At 42.6% G+C, this 21,857-nt stretch overlaps 1 protein-coding gene across 6 annotated transcripts in view; it reads right to left on the bottom strand.

Moving 5' to 3' along the window:
* Positions 1 to 19,883, bottom strand: part of esyt2a (extended synaptotagmin-like protein 2a) — a 35,154-nt gene extending 15,271 nt beyond the window's left edge. For 2 of the 6 annotated variants that reach the window (XM_086204459.1, XM_086204461.1), the window contains exons 1-9: positions 19,620 to 19,881; positions 18,322 to 18,710; positions 11,008 to 11,049; positions 10,690 to 10,749; positions 9,271 to 9,405; positions 8,789 to 8,865; positions 8,364 to 8,436; positions 6,639 to 6,728; positions 441 to 496 (exon numbers count right to left, since the gene is read on the bottom strand). In XM_086204459.1, the coding sequence (XP_086060585.1) occupies positions 441 to 496; positions 6,639 to 6,728; positions 8,364 to 8,436; positions 8,789 to 8,865; positions 9,271 to 9,405; positions 10,690 to 10,749; positions 11,008 to 11,049; positions 18,322 to 18,702 (914 nt within the window). In that variant the 5' untranslated portion in view covers positions 18,703 to 18,710; positions 19,620 to 19,881. Of the gene's footprint in view, positions 1 to 440; positions 497 to 6,638; positions 6,729 to 8,363; positions 8,437 to 8,788; positions 8,866 to 9,270; positions 9,406 to 10,689; positions 10,750 to 11,007; positions 11,050 to 18,321; positions 18,711 to 19,619 lie in introns of all 6 variants that reach the window. The other 4 variants (XM_086204460.1, XM_086204462.1, XM_086204457.1 and 1 more) reach the window with 3 other exon arrangements.
* Between the last annotated feature and the right edge of the window lie 1,974 nt (positions 19,884 to 21,857).

Below are 21,857 nucleotides of genomic sequence, written 5' to 3'. Positions count from 1 at the left end.
TGTAAGAATGCAGAGGTCAGATGATCCAATGAAGATGCAGGACCACACACTTGGCATTCATCCTAAACGATTTCATGATGAGTAGAAATTCCAGAGACTCGAGACATCACATGATCAAATGTGACGAAAAGCAGAAAAGGAAGAAATAAAGGGGATGAAGTCATGGAAGATGTAACGAGCACGGCTCTTAAAACGTAGCAGCACAACTTGGAAGTGATTTAGAAATAAGAGTTTTAATAATGGTCTCAAACAAATCTCATCTAAAACTGACGTTACGTCCTTCTAGTCCTCAACACCTTTTGGTTCTTTTGACCCAAGTTCCGATGGAGCTTTGGAGGTGCAGTGTCACATCACTGCGCTCAGTCGGGAAAGTAGTTCCGGCTACATGTCTGACTCTAACACGAGAATGTCTCTGCGGTAACATCACCATAAACACTTACTTGACACCTGGAATGTCCAACATGTTTGTCAGTCCCGTCCAATTGATGTCCAGCAACTGAAAGACAGAGAAGAGGAAACATTTAGATTTGAATAATAGATGAAGTATAAGTAGACTATTAGTACAAGAACACTGTACATGTTGTGGCTGGTTTTCTCATCAAATTAGATATTTTCGACTACAAAAGAAAAATCTAAAACATAAAGTTAACATTAGAGTATGACGAGGTTACAACGTGACATTCACCTCCTGGAGACTAAACTGCTGAGCGACAGTTCTCTGCTCCTCCAACAGCCTCGTGAGTCAGCAGGAGCTGATGGAGCCAAACTCTAATTCAATAGACGCAATAATCAATACAGCGGGGCAGACTGCGTTAGTCCTCATACAGACAGGATGTTTATGATGAGGTGGTTCTCTGAGCGGTCAGGCAAACAGCAGCACAGAGCTACTAAAGGGCTGTTTGACACTATAACAGTCAGGATTGATGTCAAAGTCAAACGCTGGGATCAGAACGATGCTCCGTACTTTCTTGGCTACTGAACCACAAGGGGAGACACACCGACTCATCACTCGCCACCAGTTTCTACAGATTTGATTAAACCAGGTGCCGCAGGCGTGTTCCATCCAGACACATTAACCTTGAATTGGGAATAATCTGGATCTCCAAACTAGTAATGAAGCTGACTTGAACACTAAACTGGGTCACCAGGAAGGAAGGAAGGAAGGAAGGAGGTGGATAGAATTGAATGGAAGTGAACACGGTCAGTTCTGCTCTGAAGGGCTCGAGCATCACGGGCACACGAGTAACAACGAGGATGGACTGGCTTTATAACCAGTCAAAGCAGGAAAATCAGGTGTAAACACTGCAGTAACAATGGCACCATTCCATTAATTATGCTTGTAAACTGCACGAGTGAGTAAGCTGGAGTGACACGAGAGTCCTGACTCACCTAAACTGAATGCAGCCATCAGTAATGTGTTTCTCTCCACGAGTGCTTCTCCTGCTTGAAAAGTTAAATATTTGCCATTAACCAAGATTTTAACGATTAAGGATGCCTGCCAGAATATTTTTAAACTCAAATTTATGTTTTTAGCATATTTATTTTGAAATCATTTTTCTTCCCTTAAATTTAAGATATAAAGGTCTGATTTAAAATGATAAAAGACCTTTCAGCAGCTGTTAATTGAACATAAAAATTTCAGAAATACTAGCAGTTGTATGCCTCCATGAAGTGTTACCCTCACATTGACCTTTGACCTCCAAAATGGTTTCAGGTCATCCTTGAGTTCCAACAAACACTTGTGGCAAGTTTGGAGGAATTCCCTCAAGTTGTGTCTGAGATATAACGTGAACAAACAGACGGACATGTTGCTTCTGGGCAAACGGCTTCACGGGTTCAAACACATTAAAAGCAGCAACAAATAACAAATTTTATGCTTTTTCCCCTCTTTTGAACAAATGTTTTGGAAATGTTACATGACAGCTTCAGGCTCATGAAGGTGCTCGCAGTTTCTTGGGGGACGCGTCCCTGACGGTTCCGTGTCACCAGCTATCTGCTGTGTCTGGTTCAGATTCTGCATGACACGAGAAAGAACTCAGAAAAATAATGCAGCGTGATTTTTTTGGGGAGTTTGTATGTAGTTTTATCCTGCTGAATCTTAACAGGTATTTTTTTGAACCAAAGTACTGTAGTTTCCTACTTGGTGTAAAGAGAGACTTGTACCTAAAAAATGCATTCACACACACACACACACACACACACACACACACACACACATTTAATTTCACACGTTGGTGAAATGGTGGTGCAGTAGCAGCCTGGTTACCTGTGGAACCAGATTATAAATTGGAGTCATGAATCAAATATCATGTGATTAAGTTTGCCATCATCTCAGAATCACCTCAATGATCGGCATTTCCTGCAACCGCTCTGCTGCCACGCCCTGGTGTCAGCCCGGTACTTCAGCTGCTTCACCTTAGACAAGCAAGTCTAGCTAATAAACATCCATCCATCCATCCATCCATTTTCTTCCACTTATTCCTATTAAGGGTTGCGGGGGGTGGAGCCTATCCCAGCAGCTATGGGCGAGAGGCGGGATTCACCCTGGACAGGTCACCAGTCCATCACAGGGCCAACACATATAGACAGACAACCATTCACACTCACAGTCACACCTACGGTCAATTTAGAGTATCAATCAGCCTCGTCCCCTCTTGATGTCTTTGGATGGTGGGAGGAAGCTGGAGTACCAGAGAGAACCCAGCAGGAACAGGAAGAACATGCAGACTCACACAGAAAGACCCCGTGCCCGAGTTGGGACTCAAACCCGGAACCTTCTTGCTGTGAGGAGACAGTGCTGACCACTGCACCACCATCTAATAAACAATCTTTAGATAAATGAAAGACTATCCCCCAAAACCTTTCATCTAATTATCTGACTGCCTGCAATTTGTTTTGTATAGCTACTTCTGTACAGGTAGTCATCTCCTCTTCTTACATCTTACATTTTTAACAATCTTGCCCTTGCATGATGTGCAAACTACATTCTTTCCACGAATTTATTCTTTTAACAATAGAAATGTAGCATGTTTTATTCAGTCACAACCTGAAATGATGAAAAACTAAAACACAGCTCGCTTTGCATGATTATCTGGGTTTTTGCTCCCTTCTGAGGAGAAGAAGTCATGTGACGCATAGTTACAAACAGGTCCAAGCACACACGTTTGAAAACTCACACATAAACGTGTTTATTTATAAAATATGTACACAAATTGCACTGCAGAATTATTTCCATGACTGCATTGTTGCTGTTTTCAAAACACCCTGGGATACACTTCTACGGCCCAACCCTGAAGGGACGTAATCAGGATGGAGAACGCAGGAAGTAACTCACAGGTCTGAGTGAGGCAGGCGGATGCATCCAGGCTCTTTGTCCCAATGATCAGAACGACTCGATTTTCAGACAGTAAACAAATCAATCAGACTCGAGCTGCTTGGAAGCAGACTCATCCTGCAGTGTCCCTGCAGCCAGCGTGGAGGTCAGTGCATGGGAACAACCTCATTGTAATAGGAATTCTTCCAGTTAAATTTAAGAAATAATCATAAATAATCATCTGGGGGATTGCCACAGTTGCCCTTGTCAAGACTGAAATCCAGTAGACAATGTAGATCAAGCCAACGTACGTAGGTGTGTGTGTGTGTGTGTTTTCAAATGTGTCATCAACTTCACAAGGTCTGCGAATCTGTACCTTAGAGCCAGAGAGAGATGGTGTGTGTCAGCACGTTTCAGATTATCAATGACTGCGAAGTTGAAAAAGGTTGTAAAAGAGGCTTAAAAAAATCCCAGGCTGGGAGCCGCAGCTGAAGCTGGTGACAAGCAACGAGGAACAATGAGACATAAACCTGCTGCTCAGGTAAAGCAGTGGTACTTCAGTTTGGAGCGGAATTTTGCCTCTGAAGGTGTCCTGACACTCAAGTACATTCTATCAAAGCTGTAAATCAAATGTTCTGCCCTGGTAGGGTGAGAAGTGTCGCATGAGCTGCCTGACAAGAAAGAAAGACTCACATGTCTCATCGCTGCAGAGAGTAGATCCTCTGTTGGTCTAGAACCAGTTTATTTATACCAGTACGGCATCTAATCGACAGTACATGCACAGTAGCAGGGGTAGTTCCTGGACGGTGTATCTAATGTAGTACTACAAAGATGACACCTTTCATGCCGGGTCACAATGCAGCACATGAGGAGTTCTACATCCCAGAAGTAAGCTGTTGAACATGCAACCATTTGATGGAGGGAACCTTGAAGTTGCTAACTTCCTGTTAGACAAAAAAAATCCTTCATTGCTGCAGCGTTCACACAGGTGTACAGAGGAATGAAGTAACATTCTGCTTCTCAGCAGTCAGGGAACCATCAAAATGATACTCACACTCTTGAAACAGGATCGGCTCAGAGCCTCGGGCTCATCCAAACAGTCGAGGGCTTGTTGAACCACTATCAACCCACTGGAGAGTGACAGCTGAGTTATGTTTATCATCCAACAGGAAGTTCACATGTCGGTATGAGGCATTTCGTTGTCCTACAGGAAGTTATTATCTCCATGGCTCCCTCCACCAAAAGCCACTGTGATTGTTAGATAACACAACACAACCTACAAAATGACTAATTTCACTATCACAATCTGATCCAGTTGGTCCAATAAAGCTGGAAAAGTCTAGCAGATCCGTGTCCAGGACAAGCTCCTCCCGGACTTCCTGACTCCGTTATGGGGGAACTCGTTTACTGAGCGGTTGAATGTAGGAGATGTTCATCTACATAAAAATATGACCGACTAGAGACTTCATGTCATGCAAGGAAGCCGTTGCTCTTTTTTTTGTTTTCCATCCTGCTTTTTTTTCTCTTTGCTTCGATGTGTGCTTGAGTGCTGCGCCGCTGTAATTCATCATTCATTTGTAATTCAACTTTAATTCTCAAACTTTCCATTCAAATACTGTCTCAGTGTTTTATGATGAGCCTCGCTGGTATGTTGGCACAGGCACACACACACACACACACACACACACACACACACACACACACACACACACACACACACACACACACACACACTTCAAAACACAAGATAAGCTGGTCGATACTTGGCGACACCAACACTTGACATCCTGATGAATGGCATTGTCTGAGCTTGTTGCTAGGGCAACCTGCCCCAACAAGACCGAGGGCCACTGTGGCACACAGGATGAGGAAATACCAGCAGCAACTAATCATACCAACAGCAGTTAAGTTTCATCTGTGGTGAGTCAACAGCACCGCCGCACGTCCTTCCCCTCCTACGCTGCCATGCAGGTGGGAAAGGACCCTCACCGTGACGTCTCTGCTGGTACTGGAGAGACGTTTTACAAAGAGGGGCTTCGTCGCTGACACCAGGACTGTAGCAGCCATGTGAAGATGTCAGATGTTCTCATTCATCCAAACTTGGATTGTGAAACCTTTTTTTATATTGTAAATCCACAAACTGGTTTAATCTTATTCATGGTTTCTGTCATGAACTTAGCACCTCCATCAATGTGATCACGTTCAGATTTGGGCCAAGGAAAACCTGCAGCACTGTGAGTTCTGGTTAAACTGTGTTGCCGTGGTGAGGCCGCATGTTTGATGTGAAGAGGAAACTGATGTGTTTTATATCTTGGATTTCTTCCACGCGCTCATTAGCTGCAGACCTTAATGGATGATGGTACTCTGGACTTAAATGTTTGTGGTGGAAAAATCACTGAGGGGACGATTTCACATCTGAGTTTGAGGTTTTGGATGGTGATTCTGATCCCTGTGGATCACAACATCAAAGCCTGAATCTCGTAGGAACAAAAAACTGCAGCACAGGAAGGAAGAAAACAGTGTGGGGGTGGGGGGTGGGGGGGAGATGCACTGATAAAGAGGACTGAGCTCAGCGAAGATGATGCTGTCTGACACTGAAAACACAGGAAGGCAACTACAGAAGCAGAGAAGCAACCCTTCCACTCCACAGAGGTCAGTCATGGGTGGGAGCGCACGGCAGGCCTGCCCCAGGGACAGCACACAGAGATGCATGTGCATTTGGGTTTCAGTGAAAACAGATGAAGAGATAAAATACTTGCTCTCTCTAAAATTACACAGTTCATACTTGGCTCTGTTGCTGCATGACTTGGTGGCAGAAGTCACACTGTGATTAATATGAACAATATTGCATTATTATATACAAATGCTATCATGAGATCATTTTGAAATGTGTACTTGTGTGGTGCTATTTAAAAAAAAAAAAACAGGATTGGTTAAATAGTTAAAAAGTGTAAGAAAAAAGCAACGATAAAAATCACAAAAAATAATCTATTTCTGCAACATTTGTGCAGTTACTGTTCAAAATACTAAGGCAATGTATTTGTGATGATATCATTACACAGGCTGATACTGCAGTTCAATTAATGTACTGCGCTGTTGGACTAAATCCTCCACTGAGGCCCCCCAGGAATCTTCGCAGGCACACTTGTGTTGTTCATTGTTGTTGCAGAGTTCCTTTGATGGAGGGCTGCATTTGTGTTCATCTAAAAGTCTAATTACAGCTGGAAATCGACACTTTTTAATTTTGTGAAACCGTCCCCAGGATTTTAGAGGCCCTCCTTGTGAATGAATGTTTAAGACTGAGGTCAAAGGTCAGGGTACTCACCGGTTTCTTCAGGAAAAATACAGAGAGAGCTCCAATAAGAGGCATGTCCCCCAGCAGAGGTTCCATCACCACCCTCAGCACGCCGTGAAGCTGGACAGGACAAAGACATGAAGCAGTTAGTCAACGATCCATGTCTGAGCTCTTTATACCACATTTCAGCTTTTAATGTGTCAAATTCAAGAGAAATTGAAAAATAAGAGTTCAACTAATTTCTCAGGTTTTCCTTATTTTGAAGATCCTTGTATACTATCAAGCTGGAACAGAAAACATAACAGCACTTGTAATGCAGGCTGAAGGATTTTTTTTGTTTGTTAGACTGGACTGTTTCCTCTGAATGCCCCCCCCCACCACCACCACCTCTGGAGCTCCTCATTATGAAGAACGCTATTTTCTCAGCGGCTGCAGTGAGTCAAAGCTCAGATATGTAGACTTCTCGTCTGCAGCACCAAATTTGGTTGCAGCCAAGCCTCTGAGTAATCAAATACCATTTTGCTCATCAGTGAAGATAGCCTTTTATTAATCTCAGCTTCCCTTCTGCAGCTCATTCCTGCTGGGAGGATGATTTATACACCGAGAGATCAACAACATGCTGTATTAAGTTTGACCAGTTGAGGAAAAGAAGACCGAGTGACTCATGGCTCATGATGAGCTCCACGTTAGCATCTTAGGTGTCTGGACTAATTCTTTCGTATGAAAAGCTGACATACATCCAGCGATGGCAGCTTTCAAATTAGAGCCACATATTAACTCACCGAGGTTCCTCCAGGCTCACTTTCTCTGATCTCTGAACAGCAAATATGACCTGATCCTGTGCCAACAGCTGAGTGGATAACGCCTGCTTTATCAGCCTTGTGTCCACACATGACGTAAAACTGTCCCCGCAGAGGTCACAGGTCAAAAGAGGCACGTATCTGCTGCTCTGTTGTCCCTTTACTCTTATCTTCAAATGAATATAAAGATACACTCCAGGGGTACAGCAGGTGAGTGGAAGTTTGTTTGGGTCATAAACGTCTCTGATTTGAGCAAATATGCTCCAGTCGGTTATTTTAATGGTTTTATTTTATTGTGTTTCCCTACAGCTGAAACATTCCCCTTGTTAACTGACAAACCGGCTACTCCATAGAAAAAACTTTAAACTTCAAAAAAATTACACAGATTCTAGCCTCTAAAATGTTGAGATTTGTTGTTTTTCTATCCTTGTAAATGTAACATTGTGTTTTGGTATCAAAAAAAATAAAAGAAGACAGCGCCTGTGACCAGAATTTGTGTGCGCGCCAAAGCATTTTCATTTGTTGGCCAAAGGTGACGTCCTTTTTCAAACCTTAAAAAACAGAACTGGTTGATTTAACTTAACCAATAAAGACAAAACAGAGAAACCACAACTTCAAAATGCTTTGGATTTTTACACTTATGAAGTTTTTAATGAATTGCCACAACTGTTGTTTGAAGCAATATTTTCAGCAGTAAATCACACAGTAACAACCATATTCAGAGTTCGTGTCATTGGTATACGTCTAGCAACAGAAGGACTGAGAAATCCCTTCCTGTTCTTCACTCTGACGGGACAAATAGCTTCGTCCAAAAAGTGACATAAAAAGAGTACGGGATGGAAGTGCACGAGCACAAAGTAAAACCAAAACAAGCAGATGACAAAGCTGCAACAGAACGTGGCCAACAGGTCGAGTGTTCATGACAGGGGCTGCACGTCCACCATCCCTCTCCTACCTGAATACTTTTGATTCCAGCTCTGCAGTAGTACTTCTTAATGTCCACATCGATCTCTGTGTTCCCGACAAAACTGCAAAGAACAGCAAAAGAAGAAGAACCAGCAACATGAAGATAAATATTAGAGTGAGTGACTGGCTGCATCGCCAGGTACATCTGTGCTAGAGCAGAACTGTTCCGCTTGATTTTTTTTTTTCCTTTTTCTTTTTACTTGGATTTAAGATCAGGAGGCCAGATTCTATCTTCAGAGCAAATTTTCTCCTCAGGAAAGGCTGAATTCACAAAAAGCATCTAAAGAATTGACTTATTTCTCGGAACTCCTCACTGAGATGAATGACAGAGATTCTCTTTATTTTTACTGTATCTTGAAGGGGAAAAAACAAACAAACACAACCCCGATGATGATGTGTATGAATGTTGTGTACCTGATCTGCAGGTCCATGATGACCTGCCTCTTGTCAACGTTCTCTGTGTAAACTTTCACCCCGTTCACTCTCAGCGGCTGCAGGAACAAAGAAAACAACAGATGATGCTGCAGGAGCAGGGAGAAGTCCTAACACAAACCAGGTTCACGTTGCTGCTTTTGTTCTAAACTACAGATGAGAGGGAAATTCAAGTCCAAAGCCAAAAAAGTAGACAAAAATAGAAATGCTGCACCACCTCCACTGAGGCTGGGAGCAGTGTGAGCGCAGCACTGTTAGATTACCACGTTTAGCCCATTTAGTACAAAACCTTTCCTGAAAGCCACCGCAGTGAATGATAATGATATTTAAAGATGTATTATTATATAATAAAGCAGTAGTAACGATCCCTCTTCTTTTCTCATGTTACTTTCATTTCCGAGCCTTCGGTTTATGCATTCAAGCTGTTTTTCCCATCCATGTCTGTGCTGTTAGCCGTTGCTAACCTTGTCGCCCATGTCGATCTTGGTGAAGCAGAAGGTGCTGAGGTGAGGGTTGGCGCCCTTCACCGCCGGCTCGATGGTGTCTCTGAACAGCTTGTCAACAAACTGGCAGATGAACGGCCACATCTGCTTCACCGTCTGAGAAACGAAGGAGGAGGAAATGGAAAAATGTATCGTGTCATATCGAATTTCACATCGATGAAAGAGATTTGTTTCTACATTCCTACTAACTGTCCAGTGGAGAGAGTTGTTCAGACTGCACACTTGAACTTGAATGCACTCAGGAAGAATTTGCTACGGTCCTGTTTATATTTGTTACAGGACACATGAGGGATGCCAGTGAGGAAATGTTCCAACCAGTAACAAGCACGTGACCACACTGGTGGTACTGATTACACTGGATATTTTAGACCTCGCAAAGACCTGAAGCTTATCCAGACTAGAGCTGCACTGCATGTGGTGCAGACTTGATGGGAATTAAATAAAGAAAAGCGGTCAAAGTGGTACTGAAACAACAGACAGCATCGCCAGAGTAGTGGGATATTATAAAGTCACAGCAGAAAAAAAACCCAGTTCATATGTGAGAAGAGTTCAGCAAACTCCCGGGCTCCTCTGCTTGCGTGTCAGCGCTCTACTCCAGCGTCTTTGTTTCCTCCTCACACTTGTACAACACTTCACTCACATTAGCATCACTTCAACAGCATTAGCACCATAATCTTTACTGAATCTGCTCCATGTCTTCATCTCAAGTCTTCCGTTCGGGGTGTTTGAGTACCAAATCACAACTGATGTTTTGTCACGTCGGCAGCTAAAAAGGTGCAGACTGCATTTTACACTGCAGCTCATTACAGGGGCTTCCGAGCAGCCATATCCTGATCCTGAAACTTGTCTTTAGACTGCTGCGTTACCTTAGCAACGTCACCGCTGCCTGTGTGAAGATCCTAAACATTCATGTTGAAAACAGACACCCCTGGCACTGCTGTCTATTTAACCCTGGCAATCTATGGGTCCGGTGTTCTCTTAGTTTATCATCTATTCGAACAGATTGAGATAAAACAAGCCAAAGAAAATTAACATTTGCAACACCGTTTGACATCAGTTAAAGTGTGTGTGCAGGAAACTTCCATGTAATAAATGCTAGATTTACCAGAGGCCATTCAGTAGGTAATACCTGAAAATCCCTGACTGAAATCCAGGGCCTGATGACTCCACCCACCAAAGCTAAAAACCAGGGTTTAAGCCCTCGTGGTCACTGAGCTGCTGCTGTTATCACTCACCAATCACATTCGGCTCCCTCAACCTGTAAACTACCATTATAGATTCAAACAACATGAACGTGAGTAACAACACAGCTGGTTTCATCCATTACACTTGTCCTGGTAGTCCAGGTAAGCATTTCAAGGTCAGTCTTGATCCCCTCACCCTTTCTCTCTCAGTCTTCCTTTTCCACCTCCCTTCAGACATCTCTCTCTCTCTCTCTCTCTAGGGAGGCAGGAGCAGTGGATCAGGATTTAGCAGAGCTCCAGATTCAGAACCTATTTATATAACCTAGCACTCTGCCTCAGCTAGCTAACAATCTGAACGGCTCCTTATGGAGAGCAGACGAGTGGGTGAGAAGAAGGAGAATGATACAAGTTAATAAGAGTTTGTGTTAATATGTGTGTGTGTGTGTGTGTGTGTGTGTGTGTGTGTGTGTGTGTGTGTGTGTGTGTGTGTGTGTGTGTGTGTGTGTGTGTCCACCTTATTCAGCCATTCCACCCTCTCCACATCCGGATAATGGACCTGTAATAAGAGGCAGAAAAGCAGGAGTTAGAATTAAACATTTAAACATGAGCCCAATCCCTGAGTATTTGACTTGTTTTTTCTATTTCTGGTCCACAAGCTCACTAGATTTGTCTCATCTTGCTGGCTGTGATTTACTGCCTGGACTGGTGAAGCTTAATTCTTCCACCTTTAGTGTCCATAACAACTGAACAATACGCAGGCACTTCATGGAGTGAAGCCTGAAGCACACCAGGGTCTGTCCGGCATGCACACCGTTAGCTTAATATTAGCATAGCGACGATGCACTCATTAATGTGTTGGAGCAGCTAAACTGCCACGTCTGTCAAGGGAGAACAGTCAACAAAATGATGAACACTTTTTAATAAGGGTACATTTATAACAGTGAGTTACTTCTCAGTTAGGTTTAATAGTCCCGACGAAGCATTACTTTAGCATACTTACTCTTTGACCCTTATTTTAAAACAGAGAAAATTTAACACTCCTAAACATGAACACCATTAGCAAACTATTAATAGACATATTTGACAATGGCTGATAATGTAACATTCCCATAAAGTCTGCTGATAACAATGTGTTGGAAACGCTGGGAATCTTAATAGTTTTTCTGTATATCCAAAACATTTGTAAAAGCCCTTAAATTATATATATTGACTGCAATGTCAAAGCAGAGACGTGACCTAAACTGGGCTGAGATACACACATATACACACACATATAAATATATATACATACATACATACAGATATATATATTTATATATGTGTGTGTATAGCTATAGATATATATACAGATATAGATATATATCTCTATATATATAGTGATACATATAATATATTTTCAAAAAGCTGTAGCAACTCAGAATGTAACAATGGCTCATAATATCATATCTTAAATGTAATAAAAGTTCATAATTTAATAATCGGCTCATCACAACATTCCTGCAAAACGTGGTGGAGCATTAAGTCCATAACGACCACACCTGCACACGGACGACCTGTTTTGCAGAAATTTTTGTGATTCTGCTTCCATCCAGACAGACAATCACAGAGGTGAGAGCAGGACCTTTCACCCTGCGGGAATGGCAAAGGTAAAAAAATGGTGATCGTGCAACACTTTTCTCACAGTATGAGCCATTGTTACATCATGAGCTGTTAGTACATCATGAGTTGCTAAATAGTTGGGCTCATAATGTAATAAATTGTTACATGATTACATTATGCACAAAGACGTTATTACATTATGTGCTCATGATTTTATTACATGATGAGCCGTTATTACATTACGAGTTTCTACAAAAGCCGATACTGATGATGTGCCAATATTATCTTGCATCCACTGTCGGAACATCTGCAGATAAAACTTAAGTCAGTTACGCAGCCTTTTCAATATTTCAGTCGAAATCTGAAAAAAATTCCTGAAGCTGATTTTTTTTGTTTTTTTTAAAGAACTGATTAAATATAAATATGGTGTGCGGAGGAAAAAAAAATCTAGATTTTCTTTCTAGGGGCATCAACCCATCAACCGCGGCCTGCCGTCACCAGGGAAGGTCATTCTATCACACGCACACGAACTGAAACAACCCTGTTTGCTACATCACGCCATCCCGGTGACACGTTCAGCACATGTGCACACTTCCTCCTACACATAAACAAACTCACACTGATGCCATCGTCATCGTCAGCGCCACGTGCAGTTTATCTTGGGGTTAAAATTCCATTTACTATTTTAAAGACGATGACTACCAGGAGCTGGAGTCTGTTGGCAGCGTTGGGTTTCACGTTGTCACACAACTGGTAAGCGTCAAATGCTTCAATTGAATTAAAGGTGATATCTTTACAGGCCGATCGTAAACACATTAAACTGACCGGACCACTTAATCACTCACATGTTCTCTATTACTCTTTTCTGACTGTGTTACATGGACGGCTCAGCAGGGGTAACTATGGCTGTGAGCTCCTGCACCAGTTCCTCAAGTTCTTTAATCATTACGGAGACGTAGGACCAAAAGTTTACTTAAACACAAAGTACACATGAACATGAAGGTGATATCAGTGAACCAGTACATGTGGTTAAGAATGAGATGTAACAGTGCAATAAAGGCAAATGCACATACAAAAAAAAACCCATGGAGGCTCAAAAATCTTACATTGTGAAAAGATTTCTATGTTTTTTTCCCCCACTGTCATGCACTTCCCAATGCACCGACTGTACAACGTGACAGCAAGGACACTGATTCATTTCCTTGTGTGAACTGGGATCGTTTCCCTCTTTCAGAGGAACAAAGGTTCCACATTTTTTAGAAAGAGGTAGGTTTTTTTTTTTTTTTTTTTATTGCTTTAGTGTTTCACACAGTTTTGGTCATGAATAAAGCCTTCAAAGTAACAAATGTATCATTTAAACAGATCGTAATAAAATACAAACAGCAGAAAGACACGTTTATTTCACAATAATACACTGACATTCCAACCCCATGGCATTGATATTGCATTGTTTCACAATATATTGTGGTAAAATTGTAGCATGACCCCAATATCACGATACGTATGGTGAGGTCCTTGCCACCAGTCTGAGTCTTTAACAAGTGGAACCGAGTGGAGGCCTCAACCCCACTCGTGCTCAGGAACACGTGAATTCAAATGGTGCCTGAGAGCTAATGACGCTAAATGCTCCACTAACATCCTCATATACGTCACGGCTCTGGATCTGGACTAGGACAGGGATTTGGCAAGATATTACTGTTTGGTTTCATTACCATCATTTGAACATTTAAAACAGGGAAATTGTGGGAACTTCTCAAAAATACAGATACAACAAAGCACGTTAGGGGATGAATGAAAGCACTACTGCAGCTCGTCACGAGCGCCGTTGATATTCGAACACCAACAGCTGACATTTAATCCACATACTCCAGGAGGTGACAACAGAAACAACAAGGAAAACTGTTCAATCACCTTCTGTTGAAAGGTGCAGAAACAAGAAACTCATGAGAGACACTGGCACCATGCTGAGGCCTATATTTAGGCTGGGAGAGAGAGACAATCCCTGTCCAGGATGGTAGCAGAGACAGCTTTCAGGAGAGAGACGAGTCGAGGAAATCGGAGAGCTCTATTGTGCTGAGGAATAGGTTTCACCGTAGACAGTGTGTGACGCTATCGACAGCTGCTGCCTGCATCATTCTCTGGAGCTAATGACATTAACTGATGTTCGTGTCATCATTTCCACAGCTGGTTAGGCTTGATTTTCCAATGAGCAACAGCATATAGGGACGTTTCCTCAGTAACTAGCAGAGCCTGACCCAACGACTGTCCAATTACGTCGGCCGATTTTGGCTTTTAGCAGCTAAATCAGAATCGCTGAGTGTGTTGAGCCATGAGAAAACCTCAATATTACAGATTATAACAGTGAGAAGTCATCCAGTAGGGTGCACTCCGACTGCAAAGTTTCCTGCTGTCTCAGTGTTCGTATCACAGCTGGAGCAGAACTGTGGTGCTACGGAGGAAGTGTGGAAGTGTGATTGTAGCCTTTTTCAGTGTTTGGAGGGAATTATTTTCATGGGAAATTATAAATGGACATTTAAATCTGGCAGAAAGATTTTTATCTGGCTAACAAAAACCACTGTGTGCTTCCTACACACACCGAGCTAACGGGCTTCTCCCACACAAAGAAATCTTTAAGGTTAAACTGTACAGGGATTATTTGTGAGTATTAACATTAGAATATTCATATAGAACACAAGAGTCTTACTCTTAAACACAGAAAAAGAAAATCATCCGTACTGAGGGTGCTGTTTCTCATCATCCATTTACTGTTGCAGCACGTTTTACTCCTTTATCTGTGTGTGTGTTTTTAACACCTGAAGCTACAATTTCCTCATGGCACAAAATTGTTTGAATACATTTAAATGGAAAATGAAAATCTGGTCACCTGCCAGCCGGCGCCAGTTTAGCTGCCTCAGTACAACGTCTGTGGCTTCATTCACACAGTTCAAAGACAGTTTACATCCAAGGGAATTCACTTTAACCCAAGTAATGGTATGCAACATGACTGTACATGAAGGTGAGAAGGCAAAGAGACCAAAACCAGTTGCTCACTTTTGGGCCTCCATGAAGGAGAGAAAACCCTTCATGAAACAGCACAACAGACGATATGCTACTGTAAGTCGCTTTAAAAAGTGTGTTCAAGCTCGAGTACAGGCCTGCTACAGCCACGAGGACAATGATGGTTGACCCAGCTCTGGATTTCCAACTGCCGTGACAGTAAAGTGCTGACTAGAGTACACAGGTGTTTAGGCTTGGTTTGTATGATCATATTCACTCATTTTCAAAACCCAACATGCAGGAGAACAGAGGGGGGAAAAAGAAACCCTACACAACATTTTCAGACTTTTTTAGGTAAATCAAAGCAGCACAAAGCCTTTCTGTTGCTCCACATAGTTTCCATTCTTGGCTACGCAGCAGAGCCCCGCCCTTTGGCACATCAAAAGAGCGGAGTGGTCCCACCCTTGCCATTTGAGCGCACAGGCGAAGAGACAGGAAACAGACAGAGAAACAGCTTCAATGTGGTTGTAACACTTCCACGTAGGTCTTGAATATCTGATGAATGTTTCAGAGCAGGTAGTTTTGGTCTCTTTTCTTTCTCATGGTCTCCTCCGGCACTCAAACATGATCTCAGACCTCAGACGTGAACACAAACCCAGAACCCTCTCAAGTCAATGGTCACTGCTGGAGCCAGCTGGAACTCTTCTTTTTTGTTGTTGTTTTGCATCACCCCAGAAATACCAGGATCAGTTTCGCCACAACAACATGCTCAGATTCCAAAACCACATATTTTGAAGTATATAATTAGAAAAAGGTTATAACAACCAAGTTTGGGAAAACTTCAATTTTACTCACTGGCACTTAAGAGCAACTACAGCCAGCTGATGTCCACCTGAGTGTTCTTGTTCTGCAGGGTTAGCCTGTGCTGTTACATAACCACCAAAAAAACAAACAAACAACAACAACAACAACATCAAAAATACGTGCCATCTTTTTGAACAGTACTGCTAATGTTTTAGTATTGATGTTTTGTTGTTGCGATGTATTTATCTACTTTAGTGACTCATTGTTATATTGAAAGTACCATTGAACAATGCCTGTTTTTTGTGTGTTTTATGCAAGTTTGAATTTACAGTATGTTTATCATATATCACAATACTGTGCACAATAATCACAATATCGCTTTTTTAAAAATCATGCACTCAACTTACATGCCGTCTCTTTTTGACAACATTCCAACGGGTTGGTTCAAATTGACTTGCTGGCTAAATGGAACCACGATGGAGGTTAATGACATTTAGGGGCGCAAACCAAACACTGACTGACTGACAGCTCTTTGTTTGCTTGATTAAAGTGAAACTGAGCGACCAGTGAAAGGAGAACAAAGGCTCAGCACACCAGGCTGATAGTGAGGACGAGTGATAATCAGTGGTGAACTCTGACCTCTAACAGACTTCCAGTCAGTCCATGTCCTCCACATGAGAGACTTTATCTTATTCACCTCTGTCACACCAACCTGAAAACCCCACACACGCTCACTGACGCCTCTGAGTCGCGGGGGAGCGCCGGCCTTCTTATTACTGAGCAGTTTTCAGGAGCAGGTTAGTGTTGAACATCACCGTGTTATTAGACAAGGACCAGATGTTTAAAGGATGAGGGACTTCCTGCAGCCCCTCAGAACGCCTGACGGCTGTTCAGAAAAGTAATTTCAAGTAAAGGATGATAACACAAGCCAACAGAATATTTTTGCATTTAGTAGATTGGATCTCTGACCTGTTTAAGGCCATTTAATGTTCAACGTTAACTCATCCACACAATTGCACATGTCCCTGGTCCCCTCAGACGAGTCAATGAGGAGGCGAGAATGTCAACTGTCACCATGGGCACTGATCAAACGTCAAGCTAGCGCTAGCTGATGATGCATCACAATGTGATGGTTCATTTTACTGGATGATGTATAGCCTATTTCTACCAAAAAAAAAAAAAAAAGGAGAAGAAAAGATGGCATGACAGATGTTAAATCGGTCAAACTTTAAAAAAGTTGCTCTTGTGGCGAGCTGAAGTTTCCCTTTTCATACCTATATCCTCTGCTCTCATTTTCGCGCCGTTTCTGTGGTATGTCAACGCCTCATGTGAGACAACCACAATCCTTCCTGAAACCAAACCAAATGTTTTTGTGCTTAACAAGAAAAAAACCTAACTGCAGCATCAAACCATCACCATTAAGGACGGACGAGAACGGCTCTGGAAGGCTCGGCTCGGTTTCTATGCTACAAATGTAAAAACCCACCCGTTAAATGGTTGGTTGTTTGTTTGGGGCGCTTCACTATCAAGACGTGCCATGCTGCTCGCACGGAACGTTGCTACTGTGTTATCTGCCTTTAATGCATTGAAGTTCAACTACTGCATGATACATTCAACACTTTTTTACGTCCATTACAACATCCACCCGGTGATGTTTCACATCTCACATTTTGATGGGATGCAACACATTGAGGACTGGAGAACACATCAGTTTCTAAATAACTTCTCAACCACACAGACGAAGTCATGACTGGGAGGTGAATGTCCACAACACCAGTTGAATAAGGTGAAAACCTGCTTGTGAGCCAGTTTTTAAATTCCCTGCAACAACAGCACATAAAAGTGCACTGCAAATGTTGACCACGTTGGGTTTGACGTGAAAATAAAGGCACGTGTATTTATAATCAAGTGCCAAATTGATGCACCAAATCTTTGGTCGATGCCTTCATAGAGATCAGTTACCTGATTAGTCCACATGTCCAACATGCAGACTGACAGAAAATGTTATCAGCAATGCAGCAGTGATATACCTCATAAACACAGGGCTTCACATTTCTGGGTGTATCGAGTATCTGTCAAAAGCTATGAATTTTCTGTGTTTGTTGACAGGTTCTCTGCTCAAACTTTCAACTTCTTCAGCGATGACTGTCAAACGCTGCATTTCTGATAATCTCCCTCTGGCACACCTTGTCATCGGAACACACGCAGGAGGGCGTGTCTTGGGATGTTCTGTCTGCCAAGTCATTTCAGTGACATTTCGTTGACTCCTCAGCTCATTTGGCCCACAGTCAGAGCAAGTTGACGGGGTGTATTTGAAGTTGGATGGAGGGAAGGAACGGAGGAGCGGTGGACGCAGGAATGGAAAAGCAAGAAACCAACACAAAACATCAGGTGACAATGAGGAATGTGAGAAGACTGGGTGACTTACCCATGGTGGCAGCTCAGTAGTGGGCACACTCTGCCTCATTACTTTCTCCTCATGCTCCAGGAAGGCTAGGGCCCGGTTTATCCTGTAGTCCTTGCTGCCATGATTTCTCCTCCAGTAGAACAACATGGCGAGTCCGATCAGAACCCAGCTGAAGCTGAACTCAAAGTATCCCAAGATGTAGATAGGGAGGATGATGGCGAAAGTCTTGGCAAACTTAATCCACATCTGAGTGACGTCAGTCAGGGATGACTGTGGCCCTTCGTCCAGCTCCTCTGGGGACACCGGTGGGCCCAAACTGGAGCTGGTCAGGCTGTTGGGTGCTGGGATGGGTCCGTTCACCCCAGCAGAACCTTCCATGCTGGAGCCGGTTCTGTTACTCATTTCCACCTCTGGAAGACAAAATGACAACTATTTCCAGCAACTGTTAAGAGCCTGGAGCAGCTCACTGGACTATCACAAAAACTAGCCACTGATAACAACTGTATCACAATTAAGTCATTTTATGATAATAAATATATTACAAGACAATGCACCTTGATTCATCACGATATAGACCAAAACCAGTCATAACATACTGGCATATTTACAAATCTACCCAAAGCATGCATTCCTGAACTAATTATAATGTCTGTTTATATTGATATCACAGGAAGGGATTCCACAGGTCAGGAGGCCACAAATCAAAAGTGGTTGAAAACTAATGAGTTAGATGAAGCTAAAATATTAGACAAGCATTAATACCTGCTGACAAGCTTAAATTCTGTTTGTTTGGTCAACAAATACGAGGACAAACGATATTCTACCTCAGGGAACGCCATATAAAACTCACTGCCAATAATTTCAACAACTTCTTACCTTAATGTGTAGGTAAGTCAGGTTGTACGGACCTTAAAGATATATATGTACGGATGCTATTTGTTTAATACTGTCTAACTTCAAAAACTGCCTCAACCGTTTTTTTCTGCGCAGTCTGACACCAACTACCACGGTCAATGATGTGAAGCCATTACAAACATTAAGATTTTATTAGTTACAGGAGGGTTTTTTGTTGTTATATGTATGCCGAATATAGGACCACAGACTGCTTCATCCAAAATGTCTGTTATTCGTTGTTTACATTTGACATAAATGTATCTTAAAGCAAAGAAAAGCGGGAATGTTGGGTTTTCTTAACGGAATCCGTGGCGAAGTTCTCTTCCACAAGTGACACGTATCTGGGCTACGCAGCGTGAACCAAACACCAACGAACAAATCAACTTCTTCCTCCCCGCCTCTCGCTGAGCAGGAGTCCCACTCACCAGTATCAACATCCGCCCTTTCCTGGAGAAGAAGCGAAAATCACTCCGTAGACCCGGTCCGCCTCATGCCCACTAGCTTCACTCCGACGACCCTCGTTCCTCCTCAACACATCCTGCCGTGAAGACGTCCAGCCCGTCTCAACCAGCCCGCAGGAAACTGTCATCGCGGGACGGAGGCCAGCCTCCGACGGGCATGGAGGGAGGGAGCTTCAAACCGCCATCACGACAGCAGCCCCGGGCGCCATCTTGTGGCGGGAAAAAACTTCCCTCCTTTGTAGCTGTCTTAAGTGTCTTTTGGCAGCATGAAGCTATGAAGCTTAAAAGTTAAACTATTTCAAACACCCAAGTGTAATTGTGGAATGTAACAAAGGACATCTGCTTAAGTACCGTCTTTTCATGCCCAGGGACTGCAGATGGAATCGAGCGATTTAACTGGAGCAATCAAATAAATATTGTACATGGTACAAGTTTTTCTACTCCTCTCAAGTTACACAGGGAATACTTTCTACTTCATAAATTTAAAGCTTTAATCCCTTTTCAATTGTTTCTTCGAGAGTTCATTAAATGTCATTCAGTACCAGAAATTTGAAAGACTCCCTCTACATGTTCAACACCAGTCAAATGTTCACCTCTCATTTTAATGGTTTTTCTTTATTTTCATGACTTTTTGGATAAATAAATATCTAAGATGGCGCCGCTACTCGGATATTTACATTATAGATTCTCACTGAAGGCATCGAAACTATCAATGAACACATATGGAATTATGTAGTAAACAAAAAAATGTGAAATAACTCAGAACATGTTTATTATTTTGGATTCTTTAAAATCGCCACCCTTTGCTTTGACTGTACTGCTTTGCTCACGCTTGGCGCTCCCTTGATGAGCTTCAAGAGGTCGTCGCCTGAAAGATTTCACAGCTGTGCACAAAAAAACAAATGCACATTGTAGAGAACTGGCATGAAGGAGTGGCAAAGTAGCAGCAGTAGTTGTAATACTAATAAGTAGCTTGTTATGCTGTATTTCAATGTGTATTATAGTATAAGAAAGAATAACACATTTAACTGGCTTATTATGATGTAATCTATTTATAATCATATATATTTATAGTATGCAGAATATGTAATTGTATATTTGTACAGGTAAAGTTTGATGTTACAGCAAAGTAAGGTTGAGAATAGTCATAAAGGAGATGTCCAGCGTCCAGGCTCATGACGCCCTCCTCATCTTCTCTCTCCACCTGGATGGTCGTAAACCCTTCATTAAAGACAAAAAGAGCCACAGCCACAGAAACAGAAGACCTCTGTCCAATAATATTGCAGATATGCCAAAATTGCTTCATGTATTCTTCACATTGAGACCTTTAACTGCTCACATTTAACTTTTTCTTTTCTTTCGCCACTTGCCTGTACGTTCACCTCTGACCGCGTAATCCTGTTAGCGGCCATTAAGGGTCGAGCTTAATCTCCCGTCGACCTCATTGTTATTTATACCGGATGAGTGAGTCGGACAATAGGGTGCGAGATTCGCAAACGGGAAAAACAGAGTCAAAAACATAATAGGGACCCTAATTGACAGAAACGTGTGGACGTGATTCAGGATGATTCCAGCAAGCGCTGAGGGAGCGTTCTCCCACTAGAGGTCATGGTAGCTTTTGGAACCTGGAAGTGTTGTCACACCGTCTGTGGAGAATCCACACTCTCAACTATTCAGCTGAATGAGCTGCAGGATAGCCTTTCGGTAATATTTGGGCCGAGGTGGTCTCGTGTGGTATGGAGCAGTATTTGCTGTCAGACCTCCTGTAATTCTCTGGACAGTTTCATGTGTGTGACGGAGCAAAGATGAAATCCTTAGCTAAAGAATTATTTCAAAGGCATGCGACGCATTCGTCAGGAAGCACATCGTACATCATGGCCAATGTCACGTCTCTGCCTGCATCCCCACGTTTATTTAGCCGCCCATGGTTGCTATTCAAAACCTCTCAGTGGGATAATTTGATTAGCTGGCAATATTGCTGATCCCGCTGTTCACCCCCACCCCCTGTAATTCACTGTTTATTTCAGAGGAGGCTCACTTGAGTTTGGGTCAAGATCAACATTTATGCAGCAAAAGCTGTTGCAACCTTCTACGAGCCCTGCCTGTAATGGGAATTATCAGCATGCCAAGACCACAGCAGCACCGACACACGCTGACGCTGTGTTTGTGGGTGAGGCCGGAATGAAAATATGGTAGCAAGAA

This window comes from Aulostomus chinensis, chromosome 5 (genome assembly GCF_037954235.1).
Source record: "Aulostomus chinensis isolate RoL2024-O1b breed Wild chromosome 5, RoL_Achi_v1.0, whole genome shotgun sequence".
NCBI lineage: Eukaryota > Metazoa > Chordata > Actinopteri > Syngnathiformes > Aulostomidae > Aulostomus > Aulostomus chinensis.
The sequence above is the reverse complement of the archived record's forward strand: the minus strand, read 5'-3'. Positions and strand labels throughout refer to the sequence as shown.